Source organism: Panthera tigris, chromosome B1, assembly GCF_018350195.1.
Source record: "Panthera tigris isolate Pti1 chromosome B1, P.tigris_Pti1_mat1.1, whole genome shotgun sequence".
Taxonomy (NCBI): Eukaryota; Metazoa; Chordata; class Mammalia; order Carnivora; family Felidae; genus Panthera; species Panthera tigris.
Window position 1 is genome coordinate 52,233,650 of NC_056663.1, and position 17,184 is coordinate 52,250,833.

Below are 17,184 nucleotides of genomic sequence, written 5' to 3' on the forward strand. Positions count from 1 at the left end.
CTTCATTTCAATTGTTTTCCTCCATGTAGCAAGCCAGTTTTCTTAATATACCATTACCATTGGCTAGCAACCCATTCTTAACTGATGCATCATAACATATATCAAGTGGTTTCATATATGTATAGCTTTCTCTGTGTCCCATAAGTTTTGTAATGTTATGTGTTTGTTTCCATTTGTTTCTATTTTTTCTAATTTACTGTGTGATTTTTTTTTTCTTTGATCCCTTGGTTGTTTATGTGTTTAAAAAAATTTTTTTAATGTTTATTTTTGAGAGAGAAAGAGATAGAGTGTGAGCAGGGGAGGAGCAGAGAGAGAGGGAGACACAGAATTGGAAGCAGGCTCTGGGCTCTGAGCTGTCAGCATGGAGCCTGATGTGGGGCTCGAACCCACAAACTGTGAGATCATGACCTGAGCCGAAGTCGGACGCTCAACCGACTGAGCCACCCAGGTGCCGATGGCTTGGTTGTTTATAAGTGTAGTGTTTAATTTCCATAATTTTGCGAATTTCCCAGTTTTCCTTTTGTTGTGGATTTCTAATTTCATCCCATTGTGTTCAGAGAAGATACTTTGTAAGATACCTATCTTTTTAAATTTATTGAGGCTTTTATTTGTGACCTAACATATGTCAATCCTGGAAAATGTCCCATGTGTATTCTGTTGTTGTGTAGCATGTACATGTCTGATGTGTCTAGGTGGTTTATTGTGTTAAGTGTCTATTTCCTTATTTATCTTTAGTCTGGTTGTTCTAGCCACTATCATGAATAGGGTATTAAAGTCTCCAACTATTTTTTCCTTCAATTTCTGTCAGTTTTTGCTTCATATATTTTGGTTGCCTGTAATTAAGTGTGTAATATTTATAATTGTTATATCTTCCTGCTGTGATGAATCTTTTTTCGCATATAAAGCCCTTCCTTGTCTCTTGTAACCACTTCTGATTTAAAGTCCATTTTGTCTGAGATTAGTATAACTGTACCTATTGTCTTTTGGTTACTGTTTGTGTGGAATATCTGTTTTCTGTCTTTTCACTTTTAACCCCTTTGTGTCTTTGAATCTTGAGTCTCTTGTAAGACAGCATATTGTTGGATCATACATTTTTTTAAATATGTATTTATTTTGAGAGACAGGGAGACAGAGAGAGAGAGAGAGAGAGAGCAAGAGAGAGAGAGAGCAGGGGAAGGGCAGAGAGAGAGAGAGAGAGAGAGAGAGAGAGAGAGAGAGAGAGAATCCTAAGCAGGTTCCATGCTGTCAGTGCAAAGCCTGACACAGGGCTCCATCCCACGACTGCAAGATCATGATCTGAGCTGAAATCAACAGTTAGGTGCTCAACCGACTGAGCACCCAGGTGTCCCTAAACACATTTTTAAAAAAAGTTTTTTATTTTATTTTGATAAGAGAGAGTGTGTGAGTGGGGGAGAGGAGCAGAGGGAGAGGATCCGAGGCAGGCTTCACACTCAGCGTGGAACCCAATGCAGGGCTCGATCCCACCTGAGCCAAAATCAAGAGTAGGATGCTTAACCGACTGAGCCACCCAGGCACCCCCAGACCATGTTTTTATTCATTCTTCCAGTCTCTGTCTTTTGATTGAATGGTTTGTTTAATGCATTTACATTTAAAGTAATTTTTGATAAGGAGGGACTTCTGTTACTGTGCTGTTTGTTTTCTATATGCCTTATAGCTTTTTAGTCCCTTAATTACTGTTTTATTTTGTATGTAGTTGATTTTTTGTAGTGAAATATTTAAATTTCTTTCTTGTCTACTTTTATGTATATTCTGTAGCTATTTTCTTTAAGATGATCATAGGCATTACATTTAACATCCTGAAGTTATAACACTCTAGTTTGAATTTATACCAGCTTAACTTCAATAGCATACAAAAAATCTACTTCTTTATAGGTCTGTCCCTACTTTTTTTCATTGTTAATGTCACAAAATTACATCTTTATACATTGTATGCCCCCAAACATAAACTCATAATTATTGAAAATGCATTACTCTCTTAAATTATGTAGTAAACAAAATTTGGGGTTATAAACCAAAGTTATAGTAATACAGTAATATTAACTTTTATACTAATAATTTTTTCTTTGAATGTACTAATCTGTTAAATCATGTAGAAAACAGAAAGTGCAATTACACACCATTATTACATATTAGCTTTTATAATTACCCATGTGTTTACCTTTATTGAGATCTTTATTTTTTCATATAACTTCAAATTACTGCCTAGTGTTCTTTCATTTAATCTTGTAGGACTCCCTTGAGCATTTCTTTTTTTTTTTTTTCTTTTTTTTTTAAGTTTATTTTGAGAGAGAAAGCATGAGGTGGGGAGGGGCAAAGAAGGAGGGAGAGAGAGAGAATCCCAAACAGGCCCTGCACTGTCAGCATAGAGCCTGATGCAGGGCTTACACTCAGGAACCATGAGATCATGACCTGAGCCAAAGTCAGATGCTTAACTTACTGAGCCACTGAGGTACCCCACCCTTGAGCATGTCTTATAAGATAGCTCTAGTGGTCATAAATGCCTCAACTTTTGTTTATCTGGGATTATCTTAATTTCTCCCTCACTTTGGAAGGACACTTTTGCTGGATATAAGATTCTTAGTTGACAATTTTTTCTTTTAGCACTTTGAATATATTAGCTCACTGTCTTCTGGCTTCCAAAGTTTATGATGAGGAGTCTGTTTATTATCTTATTGTGGCTCCCTTGTATGTGACAATTTACTTCCCTCTTGCTGCTTTCAAAATTTTCTCTTTGTCTTTTGAAAGTTTGATTAAAATGTGTTTTTATGTGGTTCTCTGAGTTTATCTTATCTGGATTTTGTTGAACTTCTTGGATGTTTATATTCATGTCTTTCATCAAACTGGGGAATTTTTCAGCTATTATTTCTTCAAATATTCTCTCTCTCCCTTTCTCTTCTCTTTCTGGGACTTCCACAATGTGTATGTTGGTTCTCTTGTTGGTATCCCACAGGTCCCTTAGGCTCTGTTCTCTTTTTTTCAATCTTTTCTCTCTGTTCCTCAGACTCAATAATTTTCATATTCTTATCTTCAGGTTCATTGATTTTTCTTCTGCCTGTTCACATTGGCCTTTGAATCCCTCTCGTGAATTTTTCATTTCAGTTATCGCACTTTTCAGCCCCAGCATTTCTTTTTGGTTTCCTTTTAGGTTTTCTCTGTCTTCATTGATATTTCCATTTTGTTCACACATCACATTCTTGACTTTCTCTACATCTTCCTTTAGTTCTTTGAGCATCTTTAAGACAATTGTTTTAAAATCATTGTCTAGTGTATCTGCCATCAGGTCTTTTTCAGGGAAAGTTTCTGTTGATGTATTTTTTTCCTTTGACTGTCCCATACTTTCCTGTTTATTTGTATGCTTTGTGATTTTTTTTTTTGGTTGAACATTGAGCATTTGATCTAATAATGTGGTGATTCTGGAAGTCGTGTTTTTCTCCTTCCCCAAGGTTTGCTCTTTTTTTGTTGTTGTTTTGTTGTTGTTATTTACTTATTGTTGTTGTTGATGTTGTTATTTATTGTTGTAAGCTTTCTCTATGCCAAGGATCAGCCTAGAGTATAAATTTAAGGTCATCTTAGGGTTTTTTCTGAGCCTTTCCCTGGGCATTTCCAATCCTAATTTTCCTGATTTATGTAATTGTCTTTGAATGTCTTAGTCTTTAATGTCTGTCTCCTGAAGGGAGAAGAGTGAAAAATGAAATGCAGGCAGGGAGGGGAAAGGGGACTGTTGTTTAAAACTCTGGAAGTCACTTGTTGGGGAGAGACTTACAACAATGGGGAAAGATGCAATAACAGATGCAATAACCAGATGTCCACTGGCCTCTGCTCTTCTGTGATCAGAAGCAGCAATCAGCTAGCACACAAATCCTGATATTTGTAGGACAGGATCTCTTTTCTCTGATGTTTGGAGGACAGGGTCTTTTTTGCCCAACCTAGCTTCTGCAAGCTGTTTGTAAGTTGCTCCAGGAACGTGTGCACAGCTGCCCACCTCATGGGTAGGATGCATAGCTGCTATTTTGCTAAGAGCTGAATTTATCCAAAACTTACCATCCAGGTCTCCGGAACTCTGGAAGTTGCAAGCCTTAGTAGACTCTAGAGTTATAAAACAGTCACATCAAACAGATCATGCCAATGAAATTGCTGTCTAGTTTGGGAGACAGATTCCTGGTGCTTTCTATTCCACCATCTTCCCAGAATCTTTCCCTTTACTGAGTTTTGAGTGTTTTTAAAAATATATAGTTTAGATACAAGTCTTTTATTATATAAGATCTGCAAATATTTTCTGTCTGTGGCTTGGCTTTTCATTCTCTTTAGCAGTGTCTTTCAAAGAGAAAATGACTTAAATTTTGAAGAAGCCCAATTTACCAGTTCTTTTATAGATTGGGGTTGTGGTGTCTTATCTTAGAAATCATTGCCTAACCCAAGGTCACAAAGATTTTTTCTCTTTATCTTCTAGCACTTTTATAGTTTTAGGTTTTATCTTTATGTATATGATACATTTTGAGTTTTTATATATGGTTTATCGTATATGTGTGTATGTATGTGTATTGCATATAGATATCTGATTGTTTTGCCCTATTTTCAATGCATTGTCTTTGCATCTTTGTCCATATATAAATAGAACTGTTTCTAGACTCTTTTCTGGTTCATTGATCTGTTTATCTTGATGCTGTTACCACACTACCATACTGTCTTAATTACAGTAGCTTTATATTAAGTTGAAATTATGTAGTATTACATAATTGTTCTAATTAAAAGTTCTGTCTATTTCAGGTCATTTGCATTTCCATATGAATTTTAGAATCAGCTTGTCAATTTCTTTAAAAAAAGCCTCTGATTTTGATGAGAATTGTGTTCAATCTGTTGATAAATGAATTTGGTAAGAGTTAACATCTGATATCTTAATATTGAGTGTTCTGCCCCATGAACAAAGTGAATCTCTCCATTTATTTTATTTAGGTCTTCTTAAATTTCTTTCAGTGATGTGTTGTAATTTTCACTTACAGATCTTAGGCATCTTTTGACAGATTTTCCTCTAGTCCACATTTTTAGATGCTCTTTCAAATGGTATTTTAAAAATTTCAATTTCTAATTGCTCATATGTATTAATTATGTTTTTTACTTTCTGTATTTTATAATACATTGATGTCTTAAGCCCCTTGCAGACCTGGAGTGGGACTGCTTCCACTCAGGGTTAGCTATTTCCTAGAGATAGCAAGAAAATTGCCTGCAAGCACACCTTTGATATGCAGACCAACCAATCTCAAGTCCATACCCGCATCTGCTTCCTCTTATCAGGCTTCTGCAGTCAGGACCACTATTCTCCTGTCCTAAATTCTTCCAGGGCCAGGTACCAGACAACCAGGGATCACTGGTATAACCCAGAGCCTGACAGAATTATTCAAACTCTAATCCTAAACTTGCTCAGCTCACCTACCCTGCCTTTCCCATTCTTTTCTGTGAAACATCACAGAAGTTCTGGCCCATCCTTTCCTCTCGCTCTGTCTGCCTCCTGACTGTCCCAGATGCTTCCCCATGTGGCTCTGAGTGACATAGTTTGCCTCTCCTGTTGGGAAATGTGAGTAACAAAATAACTTTTCAGTGACAGTTATCTCCTGATCTATCAGCCTCACCATCCTGAATAAAAACCAAATCCTGGGCATTTTAAACAATTGTTGCGATAGTATATAGAAATACTATTGATTTTTGTGTATTGAATTTGTATCTGGCAGCCTTACTAAACTCATCTTTTAATTCTAATAGCTTTTATGTATTTTTCATTGGCTTTTCTAAATAGGCAATCATGTCATCCGCAACTAAAGACCATTTTATTTCTTTGTTTTCAATCTGGATGCCATTTGTTCATTCTGGTTTTGTTTTTTTGTGGTTTTTTTTTGTTTTGTTTTCTTTTGTTTTGGCCTTATTGCACTGGCTATTAACTGTCAATACAATGTTGAATAGAAGTGGTGAGAGTGAACATCTCTGTTATTTCTGATATTAGTGAAAAAGTATTTAGTTTTCACTGTTAAGTCTGTAATTAGTAGTAGGGTTGTTTTGTTTTTGTTTTGTTTTGTTTTGGTAAATGCTGTTGAAGATGTTTTGTTCCTAGTTTGCTGAGAGTTGGGGTTTTTTGTTTTTGTTTTTTAAAATCAGGAATAGATGTTGACTTTTGTCAAATGCTTTTTCTATATCTATTGAGATGATCATGTGGTGTTTTTCTTTTTTAATTTGGCAATATGATAAATTGCTTTGATTTTCAAATGATAAACCCCAGTTTCTTATGATGTATTATCCTTTTCATGTATTGTTGGATTTAATTTGCTAATATTTTGTTTAGAAATTTTGCATCTGGGTTCATGAAATATATTGGTCTGTAGTTTTCTTGTAATGTCTTTTTTTTTTTTAATATATATATTAGGGTTATGCTGGCCCCATGGAATGAATTGATAAATAATTGATAAATAAATAATTGGAAGAGTTTGTCTTGAATAGTATTTTTTCCTTAAACGTTTTGTAGAATTCATCAGTGAAGCCACCTAGACCTGAAGGTTATTTTGTTTTTGTTTTTTGTTTGTTTGTTTGTTTGTTTGTTTGTTTGTTTTGGTGGTGGTAGGGAGGAGATTTTAATGAACATTTCAGTTTACTTAATAGCTATAAAACTAATTAGGTTCTCCTTGAGTTTGTGTCTTCTAGGAATTTGTCCATATCATTTCCCTTGTTGAATTTATTGGCATAAAATTGTTACTAGTATTTCCTTTAATGTTTTTAATGCCTGTAGAATCTGTAGAGATTCTCGTTTCTCTCCTTACTGGTATTGGTAAATTGAGACAGATTTTCTTTTTTCCTGATCACTTTGGCAAGTGGTTTATTGCTTTTATTATTTTCAAACAATCATTTTTGCTTTTCTTGTTCCCTATAATTTTCTTTTTTCTCTTTCATTGATTTTGGCTCTGATCTTTATTATTTAATGTCTTCTGCTTTGGATTTAATTTGCCCTTCTTTTCCTAGTATCCTGGAATCTGAAGTCACTATTATGAAACTTTCTTTTTTAATATGGATGCTCTCCTCAGACTATCAGCCCCACCCAGGTTCCCTCTCCTGTGGCCTGGAAACTCAAAACAGTAAACTGGGGTATTTGTAGGACTCATCTTGTTTCCCATCTCCCAGAGATCTCTGTTCTTTGTTGCTTGATGTCCAGTGTCTTGAAAACAGTTCTTTCTTATATTTTGTCCAGTTATTTTGGTTGTTTCAGGTGGGAAGGTAAGTCTGGTCCCTGTTACTCTACCTTTGCCAGAAGTAGAAGTGCCAAGAATGTGAGTTTTCAAAATAAATTTTATAAGCGGCATTCTAGTGTGTTGATAGGTTGTGGATGTCTGGTGGAATTATCTTTACTGGGATTTGACCCGTGCTGATAACGTCTGCTTGTCCAAATTAACAACGCAGTGGTGAGAGGCATAGGGATGCTTATAATTCAGATGGTGTTCAGAAGAGTGGCTGTAGGAGATGTCTTTCTAAACTGGGCAAAAAGTAGGTTAAATGAACAGCATTTGGACAATCTAAGAATTCCTAGTTAAGGAATACCCAGAACTATTAATGGAAAAGATTTAGGGCCAACCAGTGGCAAAGCAAAAGAAAAATCAGAGCTGTTAGCAAGTACTGACAAAACAACTACAATAAAAGACAAAAATTCCAATAAAGGTAAAATTACATTTGCACAAAATTTACTGATACAAAATTTGTGATTAGATATGACATTGGTCTAGAATAGATATTGCAAGCTAATAGTTTTTAAAGACTGAAAAAGAGATATTTATATTTAAAATCAACTATTAAACTTGGAAGTAAGTAAAATCTGAAATGAAGTGTTTTCCTACGTTTCAGAAATACCTCTGTACAAACACTTACCACATTAATTACAGATCTTTTTTCTTCATTCTTTGAAGCAAGGTCCCAAATAATTTTCATTAAATGAATTGGCCTAGTATGAATTACTTTATGAATTTGAAATGTTTTTAAGTACATATATTTAAAATAATTTATGGCTCACATTTTAGTAATGCAGGCTTGCCTCTTCCCTAACTAGACTAATTGGGGAGAAGAAAGGTGAATGTAGATGGTAATTCTTTTTTCTACATTCTTTTTTCAAGGAAATAATCATATGCTTAAAGATAGAGACATATATGGGGGTGCTTGGGTGGCTCAGTTGGTTAAGCATCCAGCTCTTGATTTCAGCTCAGGTCATGATCTCCTGGTTTGTGAGTTTGAGTCCTGTATTGAGATTCACACTGACAGTGTGAAGTCTGCCTGGGATTCCCTTTTCCTCTCTCTCAAAATAAATAAATATACTTTTTTTAAAAAGATAGAAATGTATATGTTCCTAAGCATAATTTGTAATTTTTTACAGATTTGTGGGACCACTAGGTACCATCATCATAAAATGTAAAGACTTTCGAATAATTCAGTTGGATATTCCTGGAATGGAGGAATGTTTGAATATTGCCAGTTCCATTGAGGTAAATGTTTCAGAAGCAAAATCTGGTGAAAGTAAATAGTAATAAAAAAGAACCTTATATTCTTACTCAGTATAGCTCTTATGTTTGTTTTACTAGATATTTGGTCATGTTCTATGACTCACATATTGAAAGTTGTTAGGAAAAGCCTCACCCGGATTCATTGTTATAGGAATGTATTAGGATTTTATTGACTTACAGCAGTTTTTAGTGTTCTGGGTTCCTTATTCCTCCAGGTTCACTCATTGTAGCATTTGACAGAATTTCCTTCCCTTTTAAGGCTGGATGATAATCCATTGTATGTGTATATGGTAAGGCTTTTGTTAGAAGTTACTTCTTTTATCAAAGCAAATAATTATACCAATGATTATAGCCCTGTGTTTGTTTTTAGCAAGTCTGAAGCAAACAGAGAATGTTTGCTTGTCTTAGGCAAATGTTTGCCTAAGACTAAAAAGTGTGTTTGTTTTATATTTGTATAAACAGTATTGACTGTCTCTTCAGATTTCAAATAATAGAAATTTTACTTGGATAATTTAATATTTAAATTGAGGAGCTCACTTCATTTTCTTCCCCATTCAAACCAACTATTTTGGTTTACACTCAAATTTTCAATTGCCTTATTTTAAATCATTGCTACTAAATTATAGTAATTAACTTTATGTTTATGGTATTTTCTAGATAATTATAGACACACTGATTTCTTTTCCCTCCGTCTATGAGTGACTAATCTGGTCTTTGTATCCAAAACAAATGCTAGCGGCTTAACTATTAAAAGGAGGCAGAAAGGTTTAAAAATCTATAACTAGGATCATGTTTGGTTTCTAAACAAGAATAGAGAAATAAAAAAAACAACTGTTGTGGTGCTGAGAAAATGGCATGTAACCATTTTACCTTCTGCCTTTGCTAAATTTTCCTTAAAGGAAATGAGAAGATGAGCTGAACTGTTTGTCTTACATATCTGTCATTTGGAAGTGACAGAGTAATGTTGATTTGGCCACATTCGCTAACGTGGGTAAGAAACACACTGTGGTTTCTAGGCTGTTAAGCTGAAATACTGTCCTGCTCTTTGGGCAAGGAAATGCTACTGACCCATTTCATTTCAGTTGTGGGTTTGGATTTTCACTGGCCAGTCTGCATTTTTCTTTTTATCTGTTTTATGGGTTACAAGATAGCTGGTTGGTGGGTGTCAGTGAAATTGCATATGGTGAAGGATAGTGAAGAAAATATAGGGCAAAACTATTAACCCACTTTCTCATTGCATTTACTTAGCTTTGTTAGCATCTGACACTAATCAGTTGTTTCATTAGCTGTATATAGTACCTAAAATCCTTTAGAAACTGATTATATGGAAACCCTTACAGCTGAAAAGAAGCTATGAATTACAAGCCATTCTCATAATTTGACCTTAGGAAGTGAATGCTCTACTGGTTATTTTTACAACATAGTAAATGTCCATAGTGAATGTGGCCTCTTGCCTTTTGCTGGTATCTAATTTCTTTCCCATCTCCCCTATATATCTTGATATAACTTGGAAATAATAAGTGAATTTCTTATATAGCACAGTTGAACTGTTCTTTGCAATCAAGAATCCATATACCCAAATATATTCTGCTGCCATAAATAGAATCCCACTGGAGTAATAACTTGCAAGTGCTCGTTTTTCTAAATCGTAGTAGGAAGGCTGATGAAGCTTTTTTCTATGTAGTTTCTACTGTCTTTTGGAGTTGAAATGTTTTCAGTTCTTTCAGCGTTAATGAGTTTAAAGGAAAAGTCCTACCCCAACGATACAAATTGTGATCACAACAAGTCAGAATATGAGTGCTTATTATCTGCTAAAGTGACTGCTGACTTGCATTAAAAATCACGGGGCACCTGGGTGGCTCAGTTGGTTAAGCATCCGACTTTGGCTCAGGTCATGATCTCACCCTCTGTGAGTTCGAGCCCCGCATCGGGCTCTGTGCTGACAGCTCAGAGCCTGGAGCCTGCTTCAGATTCTGTGTCCCTCTCTTGCTCTGTTCCTCCCCCGCTCATACTGTCTCTCTCTCAAGAATAAATAAAACATTTTAAAAAATTAGAAAAAAAAATCATGATTGTACCAGTATGCAAACAGTAGGAGGTTCCTTAAGAAATTAAAAATGGAACTACCATGTGACCCAGCAGTCTCACTTCTGGATATATAGCCGAAGAAAACAAAATCATTATCTCAAAGAGGTATCTGTACTCCACTGTTCATTGCAGCATTATTCATATTAGCCAAAATATGGAAATACCCTAAGTATCTGTCAACAGATGACTGGATAAAGAAAATGTGACACGTATCTATATATAATAATGGAATATGATTCAGCCTTAAAAAACAGCAATCCTAATATTTGTGACAACATGAATGAAATTGGAGGGCTTTGTGTCAAGTGAAATCAGACAGAGAAGACAAATAATTGCATGTTATTACTTATATGTGGAATCCTAAAAAACAAAAACAAAACTTAATAGAAACAGAGTGGAAAAGTGGTTGTTGGGGGCTGGGGAAGTAGGGACAGGTTGGTAAAAGTTACAAACTTGCAGTTATAAGATGAATAAGGTCTTAAGATCTAATATATACCATGGTCCCTCCAGTTGATAACACTGTATTGTATAACAGACATTTTCTAAGAGAGTAGCCCTTAAATGTTCTTAACAACAAAAGGTAAATATGTGAGGTGATGGACATGTTAATTGACTCAATGGGGGAGTCCTTTCATGGTGTATCAGATCATCACTTGAAATATCTCTTAGTTTTGGTAGTTTTGCCTCAGCAAAGATGAAAAAAGATTTTTTAAATATTGCAAAAAATATCTTAAATCAATTAAAAAAGTAAACCAATTAAATAAAATAATGTTTGTCCTGAACGATGACAGTTCTGGCCTAGGTCAGATGTGGACACTGGCCATTCTGTTTCTGTTTAGTGTGATTGGAAGCCAAAGACTCTACAGAAGTGGATAATGGATTATCCAGCCCTGCTTCTCCATATTTTCTGTTTTATGAGCTCTGGGGGGAAGGTGTCATGATTTATGAACAGACAGAAGAATAGCTTTGGATGGGGATGTTTTTGTTAAGCTGCTGAACTACATGTCCAGTCTATTTTTTACTAAGGCTTGGGCCCATTCTTTTGTGAGACTGATCCTTCTGTGACCTAGAGGGAGGTAGCTTTATTCTGAGAGTTTTGGGGAGCTAGCATGATGTTGGGGCCCCGCCCTCCTCCAGAAGAGTGTCTCCATAATTCCTGGAATTTGAATTATGCTAATTGATTTTGGTGCCTTTTTTTGCAGCCATAGAAGTGCTTTTCATAACTCCCTTGTCAGAAGGTTGAAATAGCCTCCATCACCTGGAGGCTATTTCATCTGTCTGTTCCTCCCATTTAGTCAGATTTTCTTGGTGGTGGAATTCAAGAGTTCCAGATGAACACAGGCTCTTTTGGGGACCAGAGTTAATGCCGCAGGTTGAGAATGGGTCATTCATTGTAACATAAAGATAATATGATACATGACCAAATGGCATATCATTCTAAGGAGGTAGAACATGAACATTGATGGAGCATATGTGGTGCATATATGTGAAGCATATAATTGCCAAGATCAATTTCAGGGTTTATCATGTGCCAGGCACTATTGTTAACAGGCCTGTTTTATACGTTATCTTTCTTAATGCTACCAATAGCCCTATGAGTTAGATACTTTAATTCCCCGCATTTTAGAGCTGAGGAAATGGAGGCATTAGAGTGGTTACATTAGTTAACCATTATTGCACTGGGATCTGGAATTTGAGTCTAGCAGTTTGGCTCTAGTCTGACTCTTTGGCCACTTACCTGTGACACCCTTATTTATGGTTATTAACAGACACTGATTTTATGTAATTTACATATGTTGATACAGTTGATAGCTGGGATTTTGAGCCATGACCTTGCTTGCTAACAAAACGTGTTTATTTTCTGATTTCCAGAAATATTTGGACCTTTTTATTAGGCTTTGTTAAGTGGTATCAAAAGGAGTTATTTAGTTTTTCTCCTAGAATAGGTGTACACAGTTTTCTTGTCCTTGTGTTCATTCAGCAAATGGTAACTGAGTGTATGTTATGTGCCAGATACATACCTTGTTAGATGCTAAAGGCATGGAAATTAGCTTCGATAAACTATACATCTAGTGGTAAGTACAACGTTAGAGAAATATATTGGGTGTGTATCATTATTGATCATATTTAATACCAATTTGGCAGTTAGAAAGTGTTGAAATTGCAGTACGTTCCTTTTCCTTTCTTTAATTTCCTTTTTATGCCCTAGGCACTGTCTACCTTGGACTCTATCACTCTGATGTACCCTTTCTTTTACCGACCCATGTTTGAAGTGATAGAAGATGGCTGGCATTCTTTCCTTCCTGAGCAAGAGTTTGAACTCTACTCTTCAGCTGTGAGTTAACTTTTCTGAGAGATCTATATGTAATGAGAAATAACCCAGCACCGTACTTGTGAAAATGATCACTTCCTTTTGACAAGTAATAAGGTGTTGTTGGCTTATCTATGCCTAAAAGAAATTTCTGGTAGTGATTAGTAATGCAACTTCTGCCATTCAGAGATTTGCGTAATTTATTTTCAATGCTGTAGCTCAAGTGATTTTTCCACTAGTGGATTTGCTGTATTCCAAATACTACTTTTTTAATTTCGAAAATGACATTGATAAACCATTAAGATCTTCATAAAGGTAATCCTGACATGTTTGAATTAATTGTTGATTATTTTAAAAGTGTCTCCATAGATATAATTTTATATGTAGTAATTAGGGTCTGAGCTATCCCAAAGAAGTCTGTTGAACCCACTGTGTACCTAAGACAGCATTAGAGAAACATAGATCACGTTTGTTTCTGTGGGATAATTTTTATGTTTTTAGAACTTGGGTTATTAAGACCATGTTACTAGAACCAGGTTTTCTTTCTCATTCTTCACTATTTTACTTCTTTCTTTTTCCGTCACACCTATGTAAATGGACCCAGTGGGGGTGGGGCGGGGCATGGGGATGAAGAAGTAGGGACCAGGGTGCTATGTAATTTAAAGAATAAAGATGTTCATGGCAAGCAAAGTGTCAAAGGAACAGGAAGTTCACATTCTTATTTATGGGGCATTTTTGTGTAGTTTGTGGATAACTACCTGTATTTACACTTACATTTAGTGTTTTTATTGCATTACAAACTGCATAGTAAACATTCTTTAAAAAAAAAATTTTTTTTAATGTTTTAATTTATCTTTGAGAGAAAGAGACAGAGAACAAGTGGGGGAGGGGCAGAGAGAGGGAGATGCAGAATCTGAAGCAGGCTCCAGGCTCTCAGCTGTCAGCACAGAGCCCGACGCAGTCCTCGAACTCACGAGCTGTGAGATCATGACCTGACCGAAGTTGGACGCCCAAACGACTGAGCCACCCAGGTGCCCGCATAGTAAACACTCTTAAATGCATGATGCTTTTCTGTTGTGTCAACTGCCACCTAATGGTTACCTTAGGGGAATCCTCAATTATTTCCTAGATGGCAAATGGCTGTCACATGGTGGTCAGAAAGAGAGATGTCTGGATGATTTGCTTGGTTACCCAAAACTGTCCATACAGATGACCTGCCTGTGATTTATCTTGGAGATAGGTGCTGTGAGTGAACCAGTGTAATTCTACATTCTACAACTCAACATTCAAGTTAGTCTCCTATTCTGTGCAGAAATCTCCTGTTCGAAAAAACAACCATGATGTTGTTGTTTAGCCTCTGCTTGAACTCTTAGTGTGGGAGAATTCACAAAAACACAATGATGCCCCGTTTGGCGACAGCTCTTATGCTGAGCTGAGCTCTGTCTCCCTGTACACAGAGCCAATGTTTCTGATGTTACCTTGTGTTACCCAATTTATCTTATTCCTCTACCATGAACTGTTCCTCAAATTAAGAACTTTTATGTCCCCATGAAGTTTTCTTTTCTGTAGATTAAATGTCAGTATTTACCTCAACTTTTCTTCTAGTAACAGTGACCTCAGGTCCCCACACTGTCCTGGTTGCTCTTCTCAACAGGGCCTTCAGTTTGTCATTTATTCTCTTAAACATATGGTACCCATAACACTTGGTGTAGATTGGAACTATGGCTGGTACTTTAAGGCAGCTTAAGTTTGAATTAGCATTTTTGAGAATTAAGTTACTAATGAAATAAGTGAAAATTCCTGCATCTCACATGTGTTACTAAGGGATCCTCCCTATGTTTCTGTTATTTTATTTACGTACTAATTTTTACTCAGATTCAATACTTCTCCTTGTAGACATTTTCTTTTTGGCTCAGCTAATTATTTAAGCAATTTGTATGTTTGAAGTTCTGGTATTTTCCTGCAAATTTTGTAATCCACAGATTTAATGAGAACATCTTCAATGCCTTGTTTGAGGTATTACTAGATTATGGAAATTTAAGATGAGCAAAGCATGGTTCCTTCCTTCTACTTGTTCAAAGTCTAGCAATTATTTAAGTAATCAAGTACAATAAAAATAAGTGCTGACAAAAGTATCCACAAGGCACAGGGAAAATGACATAATTAAATTTGTGTTACAGAAAATCAATTCTGAAGCAAAATGCCAAGAAACTGCTTAAGAGGCTACTGTAATAATATAAAGGTGGTTGGATATAGCACAGAAAGATTCAGAAAGTAGAATTAAAAGGCGTTGGTGACCCACTTACTGGATGTGAAAAGGATGCTACCACTGAGATAGGAAAGGCAGAAAAAGAAATATGTGTAGAGGGAATGAGTTCAGTTTAGTTTGGGGCATGGCAATTCGAATGGCCTGTATGGGACATGTCATTGAATGTATACAAGAGATAGTCTAGAGCTTACTTGAGGGATGTGTTAAAAATGAAAAACTGAGACTAACCAGCAAATACATTGTAGAAACCATGAGGAGAAACTGAGATTGCCTAAGGAGCATCTAAAGTAAAAAGGATGCTAAGGATTGAACCATTTAAGAGTTAAATGGAGGAAAAATCCAAGAAAAGAGCAAGTTTCACATAGGAGGGAGTCAACAGTGTGGACAGCTTCTTATTCATTGTTTATTTTCTCTTTCACGGCGTAGAATATAAGCTGCTAGAATATTAACTTTACAAGGGCAGGAACAATGTCATTCTTGTTTTCTACTGTATTGCTAGCATATGATCAACGAAGAGTAAATATTTGTTGAGTGAATGAATGTAGGAATGTGTATTTATTCAGGATAGGGCAGAAGGACAGGAAAGCCTTCTATGTATCATTAAAAATCCTCTGCCAGGTTAGACATCTATCACTTAATATTCTTTAAGTTTTTTTTTTTTTTTTACCATGTAAAAACTTTATAATATTAGCCAGTCCCTACTTCATTATTATGTCCAAAAGAAATGTGTGGTATTGAATTAGTACTAAAGCTAGCTATCAGGATATTGTGGGTTGCATCCCAGATATATTATTGGCTGCTTGACTTTCTGGGACTCCGATTCCATGTCTACAAAATGAAAGTATTGAACAAAGTGATCTCTAGAGTTCCTCCTATGTTAAGCATGCTTTTTATTCTAGGATATCATGAAAGATTATTTCAGGTACTTTGTTGAAGTACACATACACAGTATATGTGTACTCACCTAATCTACCACTTTAGAAATTATATATAAAAAGGTGATGAAGTCCTACTTTTGATTGAGTAGCTCCTATCTGACAAGACCTCCTGCAGAGATAGATGACAAACTATGAATAAAACACAAAAAACTGCCATCTGAAAGCTCTGGTAATTGTACAGAAAGCAGCATATTTTGGAGGAATCAAAACATAGAGACAGTGAAGGCCAGAGTGGGATTTCTATTTGGGCGGCTTTGTCCTCAGGTCAGCATAGTTGTGGGATTGATAATGTGGAACAGCTAACGTTCCAATAGAAAGCCCACCTTCTTCTGGTGGGAGGAGCCGGGTGAACGGTTTGGGGCAACCAGAGAGCCAGAGAAGGGGAACCTTGATTTTGTGTGCAGCCTTGAACTTCGGGCTGATCTCGAACCTTGCTTGCATGGGGTAGACTGAGATCAGTCAGAACCAAGATCTGAGCTGCCATGCACCTCAGGTGTGACAGAATTTGCAGTTTGAATCTAATGAAGTTATTTGCCTACTGCAACAATGGGTAGTGCTATGTTCCAATAGAACTTTATTTATAAAACAGGCAGTGGGCTGGATTTGGCTTGTGGACTATTGTTTGCTGACCTCTCATTAAGATCACAGTTGTTTCCAGATTGCTTTATAGATTCAGTGCAATTCCTATGAGAATTCCAATACGTGTGTTTAATAGAAATTGACAAAATTATCCTAAAATTTATGTGGATATGCAAAGTTACTAGAATAGTCAAAACAACTGTGAAAAAGAAAGGATTTACATTATTTGATTTCAAAACTTAATGTAAAGTTATAATAATGAAGAGAGTGTGGCATTGGTATAAGGGCAGACTTATTGATGAATGGAATAAAAGCTAAAACTATAAAACTTCTTGAAGAAAACACAGGAGAAAATCTTTATGACCTTGGATTAGGCAAAGATTTTTTAGATAGAACACCAAAAGTGACTGAAATCAGATTAATGATTTCCTAGTTTGAGATGTGGAGGAGAGGATA

At 35.9% G+C, this 17,184-nt stretch overlaps 1 protein-coding gene across 2 annotated transcripts in view; it reads left to right on the top strand.

Annotated features, from left to right (window-relative positions):
• MTMR9 (myotubularin related protein 9) overlaps nt 1-17,184 on the top strand; it is a 50,484-nt gene that overhangs the window by 5,102 nt on the left and 28,198 nt on the right. For both annotated transcript variants that reach the window (XM_007097131.3, XM_042983578.1), the window contains exons 2-3: nt 8,420-8,528; nt 12,841-12,966. In XM_007097131.3, coding sequence (XP_007097193.1) covers nt 8,420-8,528; nt 12,841-12,966 — 235 coding nt within the window. The remainder of the gene's footprint in view (nt 1-8,419; nt 8,529-12,840; nt 12,967-17,184) is intronic.